General features: G+C 40.4%; 1 protein-coding gene across 13 annotated transcripts in view; it reads right to left on the bottom strand.

The window, feature by feature from the left end:
- LOC135198676 (uncharacterized) overlaps positions 1-18,294 on the bottom strand; it is a 202,681-nt gene that overhangs the window by 90,550 nt on the left and 93,837 nt on the right. For 11 of the 13 annotated variants that reach the window (XM_064226491.1, XM_064226498.1, XM_064226499.1 and 8 more), the window contains one exon: positions 7,408-7,601. In XM_064226491.1, the coding sequence (XP_064082561.1) occupies positions 7,408-7,601 (194 nt within the window). Of the gene's footprint in view, positions 1-2,206; positions 4,424-7,407; positions 7,602-13,010; positions 13,516-18,294 lie in introns of those variants that run through there. The other 2 variants (XM_064226495.1, XM_064226487.1) reach the window with 2 other exon arrangements.

Below are 18,294 nucleotides of genomic sequence, written 5' to 3'. Positions count from 1 at the left end.
AGATCTGAGGACGGACAGACAAACTTATAGCCATCTCAGTAGTTTTCCTTTACAGAAAACTAAAAAAAAAATAATAATTTCTAAAATTCTCTGGCCATAAGGCATGTCACTTATCTCAGTCTACATCTCGGTTTAAGTCATTCTCTGTAAAAAAAAAAGGAAAAAAATGGCATATAAACTATAATAACTTTCATTATAATCCTCATGGATCCTTCATTACCTTTTAGATATCCTTCATTACCTTGTTGCAAGGGGGCACCAGATAGGATCACCTGTGGGTAATGACACCTCATGGGATGTCGTCCTCCTCTATGCTCTCTCTACCTCGAGATCTTATCTCGAGAGGAACTTTTTGTACGAATTAATTCGAGGTTTGCTTGCAAACCAAGGCGAGGTCAGGGGCAAATATGTGTGTATGTGATTATATATAATTATATATATAATATTTATATATATATATATATATGTGTGTGTGTGTGTGTGTGTGTGTGTGTGTAGTGATATGATATAATATTATTATTATTATTATTATTATTATTATTCGCATCTGTTAATACAGGAAACTTTGGTTTTGGGGAAGATTAAAGTAAAACATACATAGCTCTCTCTCTCTCTCTCATGCATATACATATATAGATAGATATATATATAATATATATATTATATATATATGTAATATATATATATATAATAATATATATATATATATATATTATATATATATATATTTATGAAGAGAGAGAGAGAGAGAGAGAGAGAGAGAGAGAGAGAGAGAGAGAGAGCAATGTTTACTTTAATCTTCCCCCCACAACCGTTAAATTGATTGAATAAAAACAGACGACTAGGAGCTCTGAAAAACGAAAAAGGAAAAAAAAAAATTGAGAATTTTTTTTTTTTAATCTAAGCCGGAAATGAAAAATAAACAGAGGGTGCTTCGTGCAACGTAAACATAAGCGTTGAGGCGAATAATAATAATAATAATAATAATAATAATAATAATAAATAATATAATAATAATAATAATATTTTAAAATAATAAAATAATAAATTTAATAAATAATAAGAGAGTGAGACTACCAGTCAGCCAAAAAAAACAGCAAAAGAGAAAAAAATAAATAAATAAAAGCAAAACAAAAGACCGGATTATCAGCGGCAGCAGAAAAAGGAAACAAGTAAGCAAGAAGCGAGCAAATAAACAACAGCAAAACAAAAGCTACGAAACAAATGGTTAACGAGATGCGTCGTCGTCGTCCTCCTCCTCCTCTGCTGAGAAGAATATGAAGAAGAGGAAGAAGAAGAAGAGGAAGAGAAGAAGAAGACGATGAGGAAGAAGAGGAAATGGAGGAAGGAGAAGAGGAAGAGAAAGAAGAAGACGAAGAGGAAGAAGACGAAGAGGAGAGGAGGAGGAGGAGGAGGAGGAGGAATAAAAAAGACAAAGAAAATGAAGAAGAAAAGGAGGGGGAGGAGGAGGAGGAGGCAAGGGCAAGAAGAATAAAGAAAAATGGCAGGAGGAAAAAAGAGAGAGAGAAAAAGGTAGGAAGAAGAAGCAAGGAAGAAGTAGAAGAAAGAGGAGGAGGAGGGAGGAGGATAGAATTTAAGAAAAAAATGAGGAGGAAGAAGCAAAAGAGAAGAAAAAGGAAAAGAAAAAGAAGAAGAAGAAGAAGTCAATCGACATCATGTTTGGCCTTCATCCAGAATGGTAAAGATAAGGAGGAGGAGGAGGAGGAGGAAAGGAGGAGGAGGAGGAGGAGTGAGGAGGAGGAGGAGGAGGAGGAGGAGGAGGAGAGGAGGGGGGGGGAGGAGGAGCTTTTTGCTGGGGGAGGGGGTGGGGGAGAAGTGGGTGGCAATGGAAGAAAGTTGCTTATTTCTCTTCTGTTTCATCCTCTTGAAGTTGGAAGTTGGAAAAAAAGCGAATGGAGAGAGAGAGAGAGAGAGAGAGAGAGAGAGAGAGAGAGAGAGAGAGAGCAGGATTCAAAAAAGATATTTTTTTCCATAGGCATGAATGTTAACTTTACCTCACTCCCCCCCAAAAAAATGATGCCGATTCTTTTGGAAATGACTTGAGTTATTATTTATTTAATAAAAAAAACATTCTAGCATATTTTTTTATACAGGCTGCTCTATAAGCAAGACCCCATGCTGGCATAAGGGCAGCTTAATCTTCAACAACATCTAGCATAAGAAATAAGTGCTGCTGTTCACTTACCCAGGGAGACTCACAATCAGTGCAGATAGGATAGTAGTGGCGGGGGCACACAGCCTTCTTGCAGACGTGGCACCTATGTCGGGTTTTCCTGTCAGAGCCCCTGGGGCAGTCCCTGCACCTCACCAAGGGAAAAGCACTCTCTGCTGCCACTGGGCCTCCTGGAGCTGCAACCGTGGTAGGTGTCTCCACTTTGAAGACAGTTGACATCAGGCTTTTGAGGTCCCTGGGCAGGAACGGAGAGTGGAGCCTGGTCACCGCCCAAGGCTTGATGAGTTCTTCTGCCAACAGTTGCATAAACTTCTTCCTGGCGAGTGGCTTGTGACACAACCTGATGTTATTGTCACGATGTATGATCCAGGAGTTGAGAGTCCCTGCATTGAGTATTCCATAGAATAGACAGAGGGGCCATCGTCTTGTTTTTCTTGATGTGGAGTACAGAGCACACATCTGGTCGAATTTACTGACACTACCTTTTGTTTGATTGTAGAATTCAAATATTTCAGGTGTGCCATCAGTTCCCAGCACTGCTTCTGTGTGCTTGGATGACAAGAGCAGCACTAACTTCTTTGTCTTGCCTTTTGGTGGCACATGTGACATTAGAGTCATCTCCTCGTTGAATAAGAAGGCAGTAAATCCACGCTCGGGCTCGTCTCTTCTCTTTATTTCCTTTAGTATTTCCATCTCGACACCACTGACTGTCCCCACCACTGTCATGCCACAATTGTTCAGCAGATCACTGACTAGGGGTACTGATGTCAACCAGTTGTCAGTTGTCACATTCCTACTGGTGTTGTGGTAGGGCCTGGTCAGTTCCTTGATGAGGTAATGGCCAAGGTTATGGACATCACTGGACCTCGTCTCCTGCTTACTAAGATAAGGGATTCCTCCTAGTAAGTAACTATTTATACTGTCTGTGATCAGCATAAGCCTCAGACCACGCTTGCCAAATTTATTGCACCTACACATTTTGAAGGGGCTCTTTCCTCTGAAGCCCAACAGCTGTTCATCAACAGTGAGGTTCTCGCTGGGTGTATATAACTCCCCACATTTCTGAATAAAGATATCCCAGATCTTCCGGACTAGTGCAAATCTGTCAGCCTTCTGCCTTTCCTCCCTTGTTTCTGGATTGTCAAACTGTAGGCAGGTCAAGAGGAACTCGAAGCGCTTAGAAGACATAGTGGAAGAGTATAGCCCTGCACCGGTGGAAGAATCCCACATTTCCTTAACAGGAAGATTGTTGTCTCTTCGGCAGCCACTGAATATAAGTAGGCCAAGTAGTGCTCGCAACTCTGCTGGCTCCACTGGGTTGAGTGTGGTAGTTTTCCTGGCATACTTAGCAACTTTCATTTCAATACTCTTGTTGGTCCATTTCACAATTTCATTTATAATTTCATCTACAAAAAAGAGTGAAAAACACTCAAGAGGGTTGTCAGCAGCCTGTGCATTCTGCGTTGGGCCTGGGGTATAGAGTGGAATATTCCCTTCAGATGTTCTCGGCACTGAGGCAACCTGAGGATGACAATTCCACCTGAATAGAGATGCAGTTGAAAGTGTACTGGCATTGAAATCTACTATTGGTGGTACAACTTTGTCACCCTCATCATCTACTTTGGAAGGCTTAGGTGTGGCAGGGTCGTCAGCAGGGGCTGGGGCAGTCATGACTGTTACCTGGCCTGGGGGCGTCTCATGACAACACCCAGGCGCGACATGGGTTAATGTTCTCTTCAGTCTCTTCCTATCTCTTGCGTGTACACGAGAGGCATTGCCACCCTCATCGCTCGCATCCGATGAATCAGGTAAATACTCTTCCTCTGAATCACTATCACACATCCACCCCATTTCTGTTTCACTGCACTCACTTTCGCTTTGTTCCAAATCGATCTCTTGTTCCGGATCTTCCTCCACCTTGCGTACAGGAGGAGTGTTTGATAATTCACCAGAAGGATTTATCGGTTCCATTTCGCTCTGCAGGAAGGTTACAGTTGCTCTAACATGACATTCAATCTCTCAGAGAAAAATAAAAGTCTATCAGCAGTGAAAAATATGATAAGCAGCAGCTTATTACATAGATCAGGTGAATGAACACTTGTAAATATTGGGTGATGTTCACACAGAGAATCTTACGGTGTACTGTGCCATCACAAATGGTAACTTCACTGGAAACAAACTGAAAAAAAAAGACCCAATGAAGGATGATCTAGGACTCCACCTCCAATGGCAGCCCAGCTGGTACAGAGAGACTATTCCTGCTCCGCGCAAATGGGAGATTTCCTCCCACCGTTGGTAATAAACTCTCTACTTCAATTGTTCCAGTTTGTGGAGGTTAAAGTCTGACGCATGTGGATTAAAACTGTTAAAGAATATGTATATAAAGTATATATATATTCTTATATATGTATGAATAACTTGATCACGAAGTATATAAAACATAATTTGCCTTAGTAAAGAGTCGGAACAAGTACTCAGCTATCTCGCTTTTTCATTTTTTCCTTCGTGGCAAAAACCTTTATTTTTATATATGTATACATACATACACACACACACACACACACACACACATATATATATATATATGTGTATATATATATATATATATGTGTGTGTGTGTGTGTGTGTGTGTGTATAGAATATATTAAAAATATAATATATAATATTATATATATATATACATATATAAATTTCTATCACATCACCGTGATTCATATATACATACATCGAGCTACAGATGTCCTTGAATATCCCAATCGCTCTACCTCGGAACTATTAGTTTCATATATGATATCTGAGAAGAGAGAGAGAGAGAGAGAGAGAGAGAGAGAGAGAGAGAGAGAGAGCACAAAATGCAACAAGCCAACAACGTAAAATCTCATCCAGTGAAAATGTTAACAAATATGTTTAAATTAGGAAAAGTAGGGAATGGTAATAATGGGAAGGGGGGGAGGCCGAGAGGTGGGTCTGGTTTTGATGTTTTCGTCACATGATAAATATATTAAAGTCTCTCTTTACGACCGATATTACTTTGAGCTTCATAAACACACACACACACACACATTTAGATATATATATATATATATATATATATATATATATATATATATATATATATATATATATATATATATAATGTGTGTGTGTGTGTGTGTGTTTATGAGCACAAAGTAATATCGGTCGTAAAGATAAAGAATATATTTATCATGTGACGAAAACACCAAAACCAGACCCACCTCTCGGCCTCCCCCCCCCCCCCACCTTCCCATTATTACCATCCCCTTCCCCACCCATCACCTATTTACCCACCCCCCCGGGGAGGTGCAAAACTTTTCGTAAAACTAGAAATAAACGACAAAGGGTCGCTTACAAATATAGAACCGACCGGGTCAGGTATGCTGTAGAACGCAGAGCCGGAGACGTGGCAACGCCGCTGATGAGAAGGAGAGAGAGAGACGAGAGAGAGAGAGATGAGAGAGAGAGACGAGGATGAGAGAGACGAGAGAGAGAGGAGAGAGAGAGTGGGTAGTTGACGTGGCACATTTGGAGCAGACTTGGCAACGTCGCGGTGAGTGAGTGGTCGGGATGTTGGGGGTTGGGAGGGAACGCTGTATGGGTAGGGGAGGGGAGGGAAGGGGGTAAGGGGGTGATAGAGGCAGCTTAGCATAAGGTATGTGCCATGAATAGACAAAATAGAAACAGGAGATTATAAGCAGTGCTCTCTCTCTCTCTCTCTGGCGTTGACCGCAATCATTATGTTGTAGTTTATTTTCTCTCTCTCTCTCTCTCTCTCTCTCTCTCTCTCTCTGAGGAGCTTCGAAAGAGCAGAAAATTCCGGTTCGAGAGAAAAACAGCTTCGGTGCAAAAGCCGAGTTGACTGATTCTGTGGAACTTCTGCATCGCACGAAAACACGACGACGGCATTTATTCAACAGACGACAGAAATAAAGTCCCAAGCAGTTTGTTATGTAAGATGGTAATCTCTCTCTCTCTCTCTCTCTCTCTCTCTCTCTCCTCTGCAGTTAAAGAACAAAAGGCTTCTGGATTTAACGGTCTATCTGTGTGTGTGTGTGTGTCTTCTTTGGCCTATAGGTCTAACGCTCGGCCTAGCAAAAAAAGCACTGCATCCGTAGAAGATACAAACACGGTCACAGCCTCATTTTATATATTAAGAGACTTGTTTTATATGTTAAGAGACTTGTTATTGTTCTCTTTACATCAGTTAAAGTCTTCTCGACTTTAGAAAACTGCTCAAAACGAACTTATAGTCAGCTGACGTCTCCTGAATACATCAGGTGTATCATCGGTTGTGCTTTCTATTCGCTCGTACTATTTTTTTTATTTATTTATCACCATTTCCTGTGCTCTCTCTCTCTCTCTTGCTTGTTGATTTCCCTTTGGAACCCACTGTCTGTAAGATGCTTCAGCCGAAGATTTAAGGGAAAAAAGAGAGAGAAAGACGCCGAAAGATATTTCCTGAGACTGGCTTCTTCTTCTTCTCCTGTTATAACATTTCTTATTTCGCCCTACCACCTTACCTTGCATTTTTTTCCCTTCTCTCATCTTTCCGTTCGACCATTCTTTGCTTTCTTTCTTTGCCGTCGTCTTCCTAGCATTCCTCAGATCCAGGCTTGTCATCTTCCTCTCTCCCTTCTTCTTCTTCTTCTTGCGAGAGTTTTTGACTCGACCTCTCGGGTATAGTAGGGCTATATAAGAATTTCTCTATCAGAATTCCGCTCTCTCCTGGTTTATTAATTATGTGCTTCTAGTTCCCCTCCCGGTGGATGGAAGAGCTTCTGAAGGGACATAGCTACACTTGTGGACTCGTTCCAGGAGTTACACCTATCAGTATACTACAGTTACACGTGTCAGTGGCCGTATTGGTGGGATTGTTTCATATGAAAAGGTTTCATCTTCTTCTAATAATAATAATAGCAAAGGACACGTGAAAATGAACTCGATGACAAATTACCTCTAGTGCCATACTCTTCTGCACTGTCTTGACCCCATCAGTGCTCTGTCTTCTCCTATGAGATCAGATCTCACGCGATATCTGACGCCAACTAAAATAGCCAAACCAAATGAAAAAAAATGAACACCATATTCTTTGGAAGCTTGAATTTCTAGTCAGTGGCACTTATGGGCTTGTTACATGTAAACAGGGTTCATCCTCTGAATAATTATAATATTACAATTCAACCTCCATTTCTTACCTTGGTTTCCAATCCTCCTGGCACCCCAACTTTGTTTTCCATCTTTTGGCGTCCCTGGGCAGCTTCATTCTTCTTACCAGTCCTCTTTTTGGCCAGTTTGGATTCTGTTGCAGATCTGTCATCCTTAGTGGCAGTTGAGGTGGACTGAGAAGGAGCCGCGTCTGGTCCAAGCCTCTCCTGAACACGAGCGGTACCTGCATTCAGAAACAGAGAAGGCTGTAAATTAAATTTCTATAATGCGCAGCATTGTAGTACAGTATGCAAGTAAAACATAACTGCAAAATGGCATAGTTTACCATGGCACATTAATAGTCGTGATTACCAACAGGATTTACTGAAAATTTCAAAGAAGACGGGGCAATACTGAAACATGTTCTTCTATGTGACAAAAGTGAATGTTACATTAGCACTTATGAAATTAGCATAGACACTGCTACCATATTTCATGAATTTTTACATTCAGATCAAATATGATTAGTACAGTAACACTAAAAACCCTGCTCTGTGATGGAACCTTCCTTACTAACAGTGACCTGACAACCACAGTGCTTCACTTAACTGCACGTGTACATTACTTTAACTATAAAAGGCATATAGGATACATGTATAGGTCACTCATGGAATATTTGCAGCACGCTGCGAGCAACACTTCACCGTGCCACATTTCTCTGCCAAAGTTGTCGTCTGGGTAAAAGTGACCCCTGCAGACGATGGCACTTTTCCCGGAATCAAAAGCAAACTTCCTCTTCTTACACTGTCTCTCCAAGATTCCACAAGTCTTGAATTTTTAGGATATAAGTGCCCACTACTCTCGGATCTTTAGGATATGTAAGTGCCCACCCCTGTTGGATCTTTAGGATATAAGTGCCCAACTCTGTTGGATCTTTAAGGTATGTGCCCATTCCTGTTGGATCTTTAGGATATAAGTGCCCACTCCTGTTGGATCTTTAGGATATAAGTGCCCAACTCTGTTGGATCTTTAAGGTATGTGCCCATTCCTGTTGGATCTTTAGGATATAAGTGCCCACTCCTGTTGGATCTTTAGGATATAAGTGCCCACTCCTGTTGGATCTTTAGGATATAAGTGCCCACTCCTGTTGGATCTTTAGGATATAAGTGCCCACTCCTGTTCCTACACAGGAACACAGCAAAGAGTGCTTGGCATGATCTTTATGACGCACCTTGTGAGAAAACTGTGCCTAGGCCTGTGTCTGGCTACTAGGAAGGCAGTGACACAGAGAGGGGAAGGACAAGACCTGGTCGCAAGCGCTATCATCTGGCGGCTACAACAAACATGGCCAGTTGATGCATTGCAATGTCTTCGTTAGTCGCAAATCGGAAATATGATCTCGCTGCGAGTTCGATTCTCGGGCATTTCACTGAGGGGTTAGAGAGATGTGTATTTCTGGTGATAGAAGTTCACTCTCGACGTGGTTCGGAAGTCACGTATAAAGCCGTTGGTCCCGTGGCTGAATAACCACTGGTTCCATGCGACGTAAAAACGCCACACAAACAAACAAGTGGACTACCTGAAGCAGACTTTGTCTCTGTCTCTGTCTCTCTCTCTCTTGCCACTATTCACACAACACGAATGAACTCACAACGCGGTTACCAAGAGCTGGGGTGAACATTTATCCTCCATTAACATAAAGAAAAAAAAAAAAAAACGAGACGAATAAAATTGGATTCAACTGTAAAGGAACGCCTCCGCGGTTATTTCCAGAACTTTGTTCGGAAGTCACAGATGAACTGTAAGTTTCAGGGAACCGGTTTCTGTCAAGATCTCGACAAATGCACGCGGTCTGTGCTTGTTTGTTCGTCAAGCGAAACCATCCCATGATTTTGGCTCAATCAGTGGGATGCTCGGCCAATCAACACGTGGGAAGGACTGGTTTGTTATTATTATCAAATAAATAAATAAGTAAACTTGATTACCAGCTACACGCTGATGAAAAGAAGGTACTTAAGAAAAATCAATAATACTCTGCATAAATTGAATACCGTGCAAACAGCTATTATTTGCAATGCAACAATGCTACTGCCCTTAGAGAAGGTCTCCTCCTTTTTATTATTATTATTATTATTATTTTTATTATTATTATTATTATTAAGAAGCAGCTACTGTCCTTAAAGAAGGTTTCCTCCTTTCTATTATTATTATTATTATTTGCCAGGCTAATAATAATTATTATTATTATTATTATTATTATTATTATTATTATTATTATTAAGTTACTGTCTTAGAGAAAGTCTCATCCTATTTTTATAGTAATAATAATAATAATAATAATAATAATAATAATAATAATAATAATAAAATAATAATAATGATTATTATTATTATTATTATTCAGAAAATGAACCCTATTCACATGGACCAAGCACACCACCGGGGGCCACTGATTTGAAATCCAAAGGCTCTCAGAAAATATCGTGGAGTTCGTTCGAAAGAAACAACAGAAAGAAACGGGAAAAAAAATGTAAATTATTAGAAAAGGTAAAATAAATTAACTGATTGAATTAACAAACAGGAGGAAATAGAAGAGTGATTAGAATGATTTTTAGGTACCGATGTCATGTCGAAGAGTCTCTCTCTCTCTCTCTCTGGTCCTTAGAAAGACGAGACAAAAAAATATAAAAAAGAAGTTATTCTCTTTCTCTCTCTCTCTGATCTCGAAGAGGAGGGACAATAGGGCCAAGAGAGAGAGAGAGAGAGTGTTCCCTGCTTTTTCAAAATGTATACCATTGAGACGAAAGAGTCTCGTCAATGTGGCTTTAATAATAATAATAATAATTTAATAATAATAATAATAATAATAATAATAATAATAACAATAATAATAACAATAATAATCAAGCTTCCCCCCAGGGAACACCGCCAACAACACAAGATTAACTGATATATTTATCAAACGAAACGCAACTCCCCTTCCCCTCTTCCCCCTCCCCCTTCTCTCTTTCTTTTCACCATCTGTCTGTTTCTGTCACCCTTTCTCTTCTTTCTTTCTCTCTCTCTCTCCCTCTCCCTCCGTTTCTTCCCTTCTTCTCCTCACCCTCTCTCTCTCTTTCTTCTCTCTTCCCCTTTTATTCGGGTATTTTTTCCCCTTCGTTCCCTTTTCTGTAAGCCTCTGTTTCCCGGTCTTCCCCCAAGCTCTCTCTCTCTCTCTTTCCCCTTTTCATTTGCCATTCTTTTTTATTTTTTTATTTTTCCCCTTCGGTCCTCTCTGTGTCTGTCTGTCTATCTCCCTCTTTCTCTTTCTCTCTCTCTCTTTCCCCGTCCCCCTTTTCATTCGGCATTTTTTTATTACTCCCCTTCGGTCCTGTCTCTCTCTCTCTCTCTCTCTTGCTGTGTGTCTCTCTATCTCCCTCTTGCTTTTTCTCTATCTCTCTCTCTCCGCTCACCCCTTTTTATTTGGCATTGTTTATTATTCCCCTTCGGTTCCCCACCCGCCTCTCTCTCACTGTGTGTCAGTCTGCCTCTCTCTCTCTCTCTCCCTCTTTCTGTTTCTCTATATCTCTCCTCTCCCCCTTTTTATTTGGCATTTTTTATTTTTCCCTTCGGTCTCCCCCCACCTCCCCTCTCTCTCTCTCTCTCTATCTCCCTCTTTCGCTATCTGTCTCTATCTCTCTTTCTCTCTCTGCTCACCCCTTTTTATTTGACAATTTTTTTTATTATTCCCCTTCGGTCGCCCCCCCCCCTCTCTCACTGTGTGTCAGTCTCTCTCTCTCTCTCTATACATCTGTCTCTGTAAATGCACAGTAAAACCTGCTCCTACAGATAAGTGAGCATACGCTGTCTCCTCTTAGGATGGACTAACAAGTCTTTGAGACATCCTAATCCTTGTAACTCTCAAACCAATCCTGGTTAGACTGTGGTCGATTTCGTGCTGGCGTCACAACTGCCAAGGTCAGTCTTGAAGGTCTCTCTCTCTCTCCTTACGCAAATGAGTCGTATCTTAAGTTATTGTATTTTGTGCGGGCAGTTCCGGTTTGGTCAGTTGCAACTTTTCAAGTGTTCTTTTCTTTTTATCGTTTGAACTCTACGTGTCTCCATTTTTATCAAAATAATAATAATAATAATAATAATAATAATAATAATAATAATAATAATAATAATAATAATAATAATTTTGGTTGTCTCAAATTTTGCAAAGAGACGGTTCAGAAACCTCAGTAATGTAATGAGAGAGAGAGAGAGAGAGAGAGAGAGATTCATATAAATATTTGAAAATCTACGACCATTCACACCAGCCGAAGGGAACAGACGATTTCCTTCACCAAAGAATAGAAAAATGTAAAAAGATTCTCTCTCTCTCACACACACATAAGTCTTAGATAAACAGACAAAAAATAATAAAAGAACTAAAACAAAGACAATACGCAATCAACACCTCTCTCTCTGCCAAGACAGGACACAGATAGTACTTCTTAATCGACATATTGCAAGAAGAGGAATGAAGAGGAAATGTGGGAGGGAACAAAGAAGATCCTCTTACTCTCCCGTCCTCTTGAACTCTTAGTGTGTGTGTGTGTGTGTGTGTAGCTAGTTTCCTCGACTGTGAATTTCATTTGCATTTTCCACTGAAATGTTGAATCTTGTTTTGCAATTCAATCAATAAATACACTTTTATCATTATTATTAATTATTTATTATTATCATTATTGTTATTATTATTTATTATTATTATTTTGATAAACATTCGAAAAGCAACGAAAAAAAAAACATAAATCAATCAATCAACAAAATAAAAAGCAATGCCCCAATACGAGAAGGTACATGATTCAGAAATAGCTGGAGAGAGAGAGAGAGAGAGAGAGAGAGAGAGAGAGAGAGAGAGAGAGAGAGAGAGAGAATCGATAAAGTGGCATCCAGCTCCGTCATCCGAACTCAAGCGCCCTCCCTCCCTCCTCAGCAGCAGCATCTCACAGCGCGGCTGTGGACATTCTTCTTCTGTCTGTGCCAAAAACGCATTTTAAATCCCCCTCCCCCCAGGGAGGATGGGAGGGGTAAGAATTTTCAGAAGGACCCCCTACTAGGTCACCCCTCTCCCCCCCTTTGCAGTGGCGTCTGTCGGCGGGGAGGGGGAGGGGACGGTGATACTGCTGCTGTCACACGGCCGGGCACAAGTGCCAAAAATACTTTTCTTCGGCGGCATCTTTCAGAAGGACCCTTCTTTCTCTCTCTCTCTCTCTCTTCACACTCACACTACACACACACACATCACACCCCTTCCCTCTCCCTCCCTTCCACCCCCTTCCCCTCTCTTCTCTTCCTCCTCCTTGCCTTCTTCTTCTACTTCCTCAACTTCTTCTTCTCCTTTATCAGTTTCCACTCAGTCCTTTATCCTTTATTCGTCTTGGATTCTCGTATCTCCCCTTCCAACCTGCTCTCTCTCTCTTTCTCTCTCTCTCTCTCTTAGAAGGTGCGACCCACAACACTCACTAGCAACTAGGTGCTACACTTGATTTTCAAGGGAGAGAGAGAAGTTTCACAAATTGGATCTTTTCAAACGACAAAAAATAGAAATAGTATATCATATTAATTATATATATATATATATATATATATATATATATATATATATATATATATATATACTTACTGACGCAGAATGTCGCCTCATCCTTGGCAAACCGGACACCACGACGATGTTGCTCGAGAGGCTTGACTCGAGCTTCCACCTTGGAATATTTCAGCCTCTTCCGGATATTATCTTGAATTGTCCTCTCAGTGACATTTCTAAGGAGCTTGGGGTTCTGCTCTTTCAATTCCTTTGCAGTAACTGAAGGATTAAGCTCCAACTGACACTTGAGAAGCCTTAAAGTCTCCACAGGAATCTTCAGAGGCCTACCCCCACCATGTTTATGTTCGGGGACCATGTCACCTGCTCCAGCCTGACGCCATCTTTGAAGCAGCCGCGAAACTGTTTTCGAGTGCACGCCGGTAATTTCTGCAATTTCTCGGTTCTTTTTACCAGCTTTATGGAGTTCAACAACTCTCACAATTTTGTCACGTTTGGTAAATTTACCAGGCATCACTCTAAGAGTGTGGTAGACCCCAACACTCACTGCACAAAAAGCGTAAACACGTGAGGAATGGCCCGCCTTCAAATACAATCCATTTCCCTTGGCCAACAATGAGATACTAAGTGTTTGCTTTCTAATAACCACAGAGCTGGGTTGATAAACAAAAGGTGCCAATTAGTAATTTTCTCCCAGCCAATTTTTTGGAGGAAATATGATGCAAGTCCCTAAACTGCAGAAATACTTGAGAATTCCTAAAATTCTTGAGACAAAATGCACTGACTGAGTATGTATATATATATATATATATATATATATATATATATAATATATATATATATATATATATATATATATATATGAGAGAGAGAGAGAGAGAGAGAGAGAGAGAGAGAGAGAGAGAGAGAATTTCACAAATTGGTTCTTTGCAAACAGGGAAAAAAAAATAGGGATTGGCTGACTGACCCAGATATTATGGATGACGTCACTCTGACGTCAGAGCTCGTATACAGGTAGTACACAGACAACACTATCTATTTCTTTTTCCAGAGGGTAAATCCTTTTTATAACTACAATTCAAAGCTATAATTTAAAACTGTAATTGGGTATTGGACGTTTGAAACAGTCACAGATAAGAGCATCTTTGCTGCTATGGAATAAGAAACTCAAATTGAACTGGATTTAGAACTATTCTGTCCTAATTGGCGAGAAAAAGCTTAGCAAAAACATAGTAAGAGAATATGAACGGAGGTATAATAAAAGAAATGAAAGGGGTTGCAGCTAGGAAGGGACGCTGCAAAGACTGATAAGTAATGCCTACAGAGCACCACATGAGGTGCACTGACAGCACTATCCCCCCGTATGGGAATACATTATTCACTTCTCAAATAACTAAAATTAACATTTAAAATTCTCAGCTTGGTTTTGTTCAGGTTGCTACTCTGAAAGCTGTGTTCAATTTGTTCTGTAAATCATTCACCATTGTGATAACAAATAAGGGTATAAAAAAAAACAATATCTCAAAAAAAACCTATTTTTATAAGAATCATTCTTATAAAAATTGTCAAAAGTAAAAAGAATAAAAAACAAAACATGAAAACATACCATCAATAACGGTACCTTCTAACAAGACCACAAGTAATGGCTGATAGAAATGTCTGTTCCAAGCCACTGCAGATGCCTGGTCTTCTAAACAGGGCTAGTTCTGGGTTGGTTCCAATGCAGCCTTCTTGATGGCTCACTTCAGTTTCCTTTCTTTGATCCCGAGGAAGGAGGGGAGGGCCTTGGAAAACAGCAAGCTATGGCTATGATGGCTTTCACAAAAGTTAGTCGAATTTCTTTATTCCACTTAAAATGGCTATTACATCCATTTCAGTGTTACACTTATATGTGACTGCTCACTCTAGGGAAATATAACACCGTTCATATTGTCATGAAAGGATTATACATAACAAGTGGTGAGGTTCAGTTTCAAAGTGCTTTTACCTAGGTACAAGGGGGTGGTATTGCAGTACGTTATCTCTGATTTCGGTAAAAAAGGAAATTAGTAAAATATATCGATAATGCACAACAGAAATGAGGTAAAATGAACAGCATAGTTGTTAGACTACTGTCTTGCTTCCTTTTATGTCTTTTCCTAGCTACGTGAGATGAGGCAGCTTTGCTGGTGAGCTTTCTATTGGCCATTTTCACCTATATACTACAAATAAAAGGTCTCAATTGCCCCCAAGGAGAAGCGGGTGAAGAAGCTGTCAGCATGTGGAGGGCTGAATTGATGTGCTTGTCTTCTCTTAAATACATGAGTTGTGGCCATAATGCCCTAGGTGAGACAAGGGTGAAGCAGCTGTCAGCACATGATATATGGTCATCCTTTTCCTAGCTATATAAGCTATGGCTGTATGCAAGCCTTGTAGGGGACCATCCATCAGTCCATTATCATCTATCTACTAAAAAAGGCCTGAAAATCGGCCTTACCTTGCTGCCCTACGAGACAAGGGTGGGTTGTCCATTACCGCATAGAGGGCCAATTTGGCACGCCTCCTCCGTCAGTGTTTTCAACATGGACCACTTTCCTGAGTGATGTGATGCTGTTTGACCTCTTCTTACACTTCTGTCATTATCAGCATTTTTGGAAACATCACCGTGTTTAGCGCCAACTTGGTCCATATTTTCTTTACCTTTATTACCATCACGGACGCTAATTAATCTTTCCATCATTATCACACATACTACTAACATTATTTTCATCAGCATGATCACAAATACTCAAGTTTCCACAACAGAGAATACCATCTCCTTTCACATTTTAGCTCAGTTGGTTGGTTCAAACTCAGCCGGTCTTATCCTAACACATTTTAGGTTGGCGAGTCAGTTGATTGGTTGGTTTAGATTAAGCTGGCCCCGTGCCTTGACATTTCATCTTGGTTAGTCGGTTGGTTCAGATTAAACTGGTCTTATGCCAGCACATTTCAGCTCAGTTGAGTGATTCAGGCTGAGCCACGTGGGTAAGTTGGTTGGTTCTGATTAAGCTGGCCTTATGCCAGTAGGTTTTGGCTCAGTTGGTTGGTTGGTTCAGATTAAGGGAGCCTTACACCAGCACATTTCAGCTTAATTTGTTGTAGTTAAGCCAGCCTTATGCCAGCACATTTCAGCTCAATCAGTTGGTTACTTCAGGCTATGCTGGCACATTTCAGAAAGCTCAGTTGGCAGCTTCAGGTTAAACTTAACTTACAGCAGCACATTTCAGCTTAGTTCGTTGACAGCTTCAAGTTAAACTTACCTTGAGCCAGTGCACTTCAGCTTGGCTGGTTGCTCCAGATTAGGACGGCCTAGTATGAACCCCAGGACTCTTCCAAACCAACCAAAAATGAAGATTTCAGCTCGTCAATCATTCTTTTCTCAAATCATTTTACAGAGGAAGTCAAACAAAAACTTCACAAAAAAAATAAAATAAAAAAATATAAAAAACATTTCAGGCTGACGTTTCTGGAAACCGGACCTTGAGAGTCTATTCATCCTCTCTTTAAGATGTCGAGTCGTTGAGTCTTTATCTGCAATAAGAGGACCCTCTTCCCTTCAAGAGTCTCTCTCTCTCTCTCTCTCTCTCTCTCTCTCTCCAGGAGTCTTCAGACTGTACCGAGTACCGTTGATTATCACTTTTCTACGCTCCAAAGCACCCACAACTTCCACTATCAAGATAATGGACGCTGATGAAGAGTTGCCTACACGTGTTCAGGCGCTTAGGAAATGATTTCCTGGTCACTGGTACGACAATTGACAGATTATTCTACACACATAATTTGCAATCATACTCGTCAACATGGAGCAGGGTGCTGAAGTGTCATCATCATTTTTACGGACCAGGAGAGAAAAACTGAAAAGATAATCAAAGTGAGTCTAGATTCCCCACGATTCTCGTTTCATTCTGATGCCTGAAGAGTCTCACAGAACAGAATAATGCGCTTAGAATTTAGGCCAAAGGCTAAACGCTGGAACCTGCGAGGTCATTCAGCGCCGAAACGGAAACTGACTGTATGAAGGTCTGGAAGGTGTAACAGAAGGAAAACCTCAAAGCAGTTGCACTGTGAAACAACTGTCAGGAAATGGTGGGAAATTAGATGGAAGAAAGAGAATATGAACGGAGGTACAGTAAAAGGAATGCAAGAGGTTGCAGCTAGGGGGCGAAGGGACGCTGCAAAGACCCTTAAGTAATGTCTACAGTGCACAACTTGAGGTGCACTGATGACACCATCTACCATATGAAGGAGGGAGCTAATAATTCGATTTCCGGGGGTGGGGGGGGGAGGGGAAGAAAAAATGCACAATCCAGGCTAGACATTACCTCAGAATTCTCCTGGACTCTTTGTCAAAGTTGCAGTGGAATGAAAAGGTAAGCAACCCACATAAACAAGAATCGGTAACTGATTATTCCAGATTCAGAAGATGAAGCCTATTCATATGGAACAAGCCCACCAATGGGGCCACTCACTTGAAATTCAAGCTTCCAAAGAATATTATGTGTTTATTTGAAAGTACTAACAGGAGGTAATAGAAACATTATTATTATTATTTATTATTCTTATTACTATTATTAAGAAGATGAACTCTATCCATCTGGAACGAGTCCACCAAAGGGGCCACCGACTTGAAATTCAAACTTCCCAAGAATAGAATGGTGTTCATTTGCAAGAAGCAAAACAGGAAATACAGACAGAAGATCTCAGTTATTTGAATAGAAAAGATGAATTGTGTGGAATATGCACCGCCTCACTCACTCACTCAAAGGTTTTCACTCTTAGGTCAAGGCGACTGGAAAAGGAAGATTCCAGCAGATATTCTGGAACAAGGTACAAAGAAGAGGAATGGATTGGTCGACCGTCACTCAAACGGCTTCCACAGGAAAACCTTATGTGCACAGACCCTTCCTCCCCGTACACCACACAACACACTCTCTCTCTCTCTCTCTCTCTCTCTCTCTCTCTCTCTCTCGCTGGACATCACGCTCCTACAGCAAAATATCATTTGATGTAAAGTTCCATCTCCACGCCGAGTCCAGTTTTAATTCTGCTCAATTTAGTCAGGAGATAATAAATGAATTTAAACAAATAAATAAATAAGAAGGTAAAGAAATGAAAATGTGAATAAATGGATAAATAAGAAAATAAATAATCAAAACTATGAATAAATAAATTGATACATTTTCCAGACCCAAATTAACTTCTCTTCAATTGGGAGAGGGCGAAGGTAAAAAAAAAAAAAAAAAAATGGAACAACAGAACAAAGTCACAGAAGTTGAACAGCAGGTACAAATATTGTAGACATGAAAGAGAAAACCTGAAAATGTTGTTCTTTTGTTTTGCCTAC

This window comes from Macrobrachium nipponense, chromosome 22 (assembly GCF_015104395.2).
Source record: "Macrobrachium nipponense isolate FS-2020 chromosome 22, ASM1510439v2, whole genome shotgun sequence".
NCBI lineage: Eukaryota > Metazoa > Arthropoda > Malacostraca > Decapoda > Palaemonidae > Macrobrachium > Macrobrachium nipponense.
The sequence above is the reverse complement of the archived record's forward strand: the minus strand, read 5'-3'. Positions and strand labels throughout refer to the sequence as shown.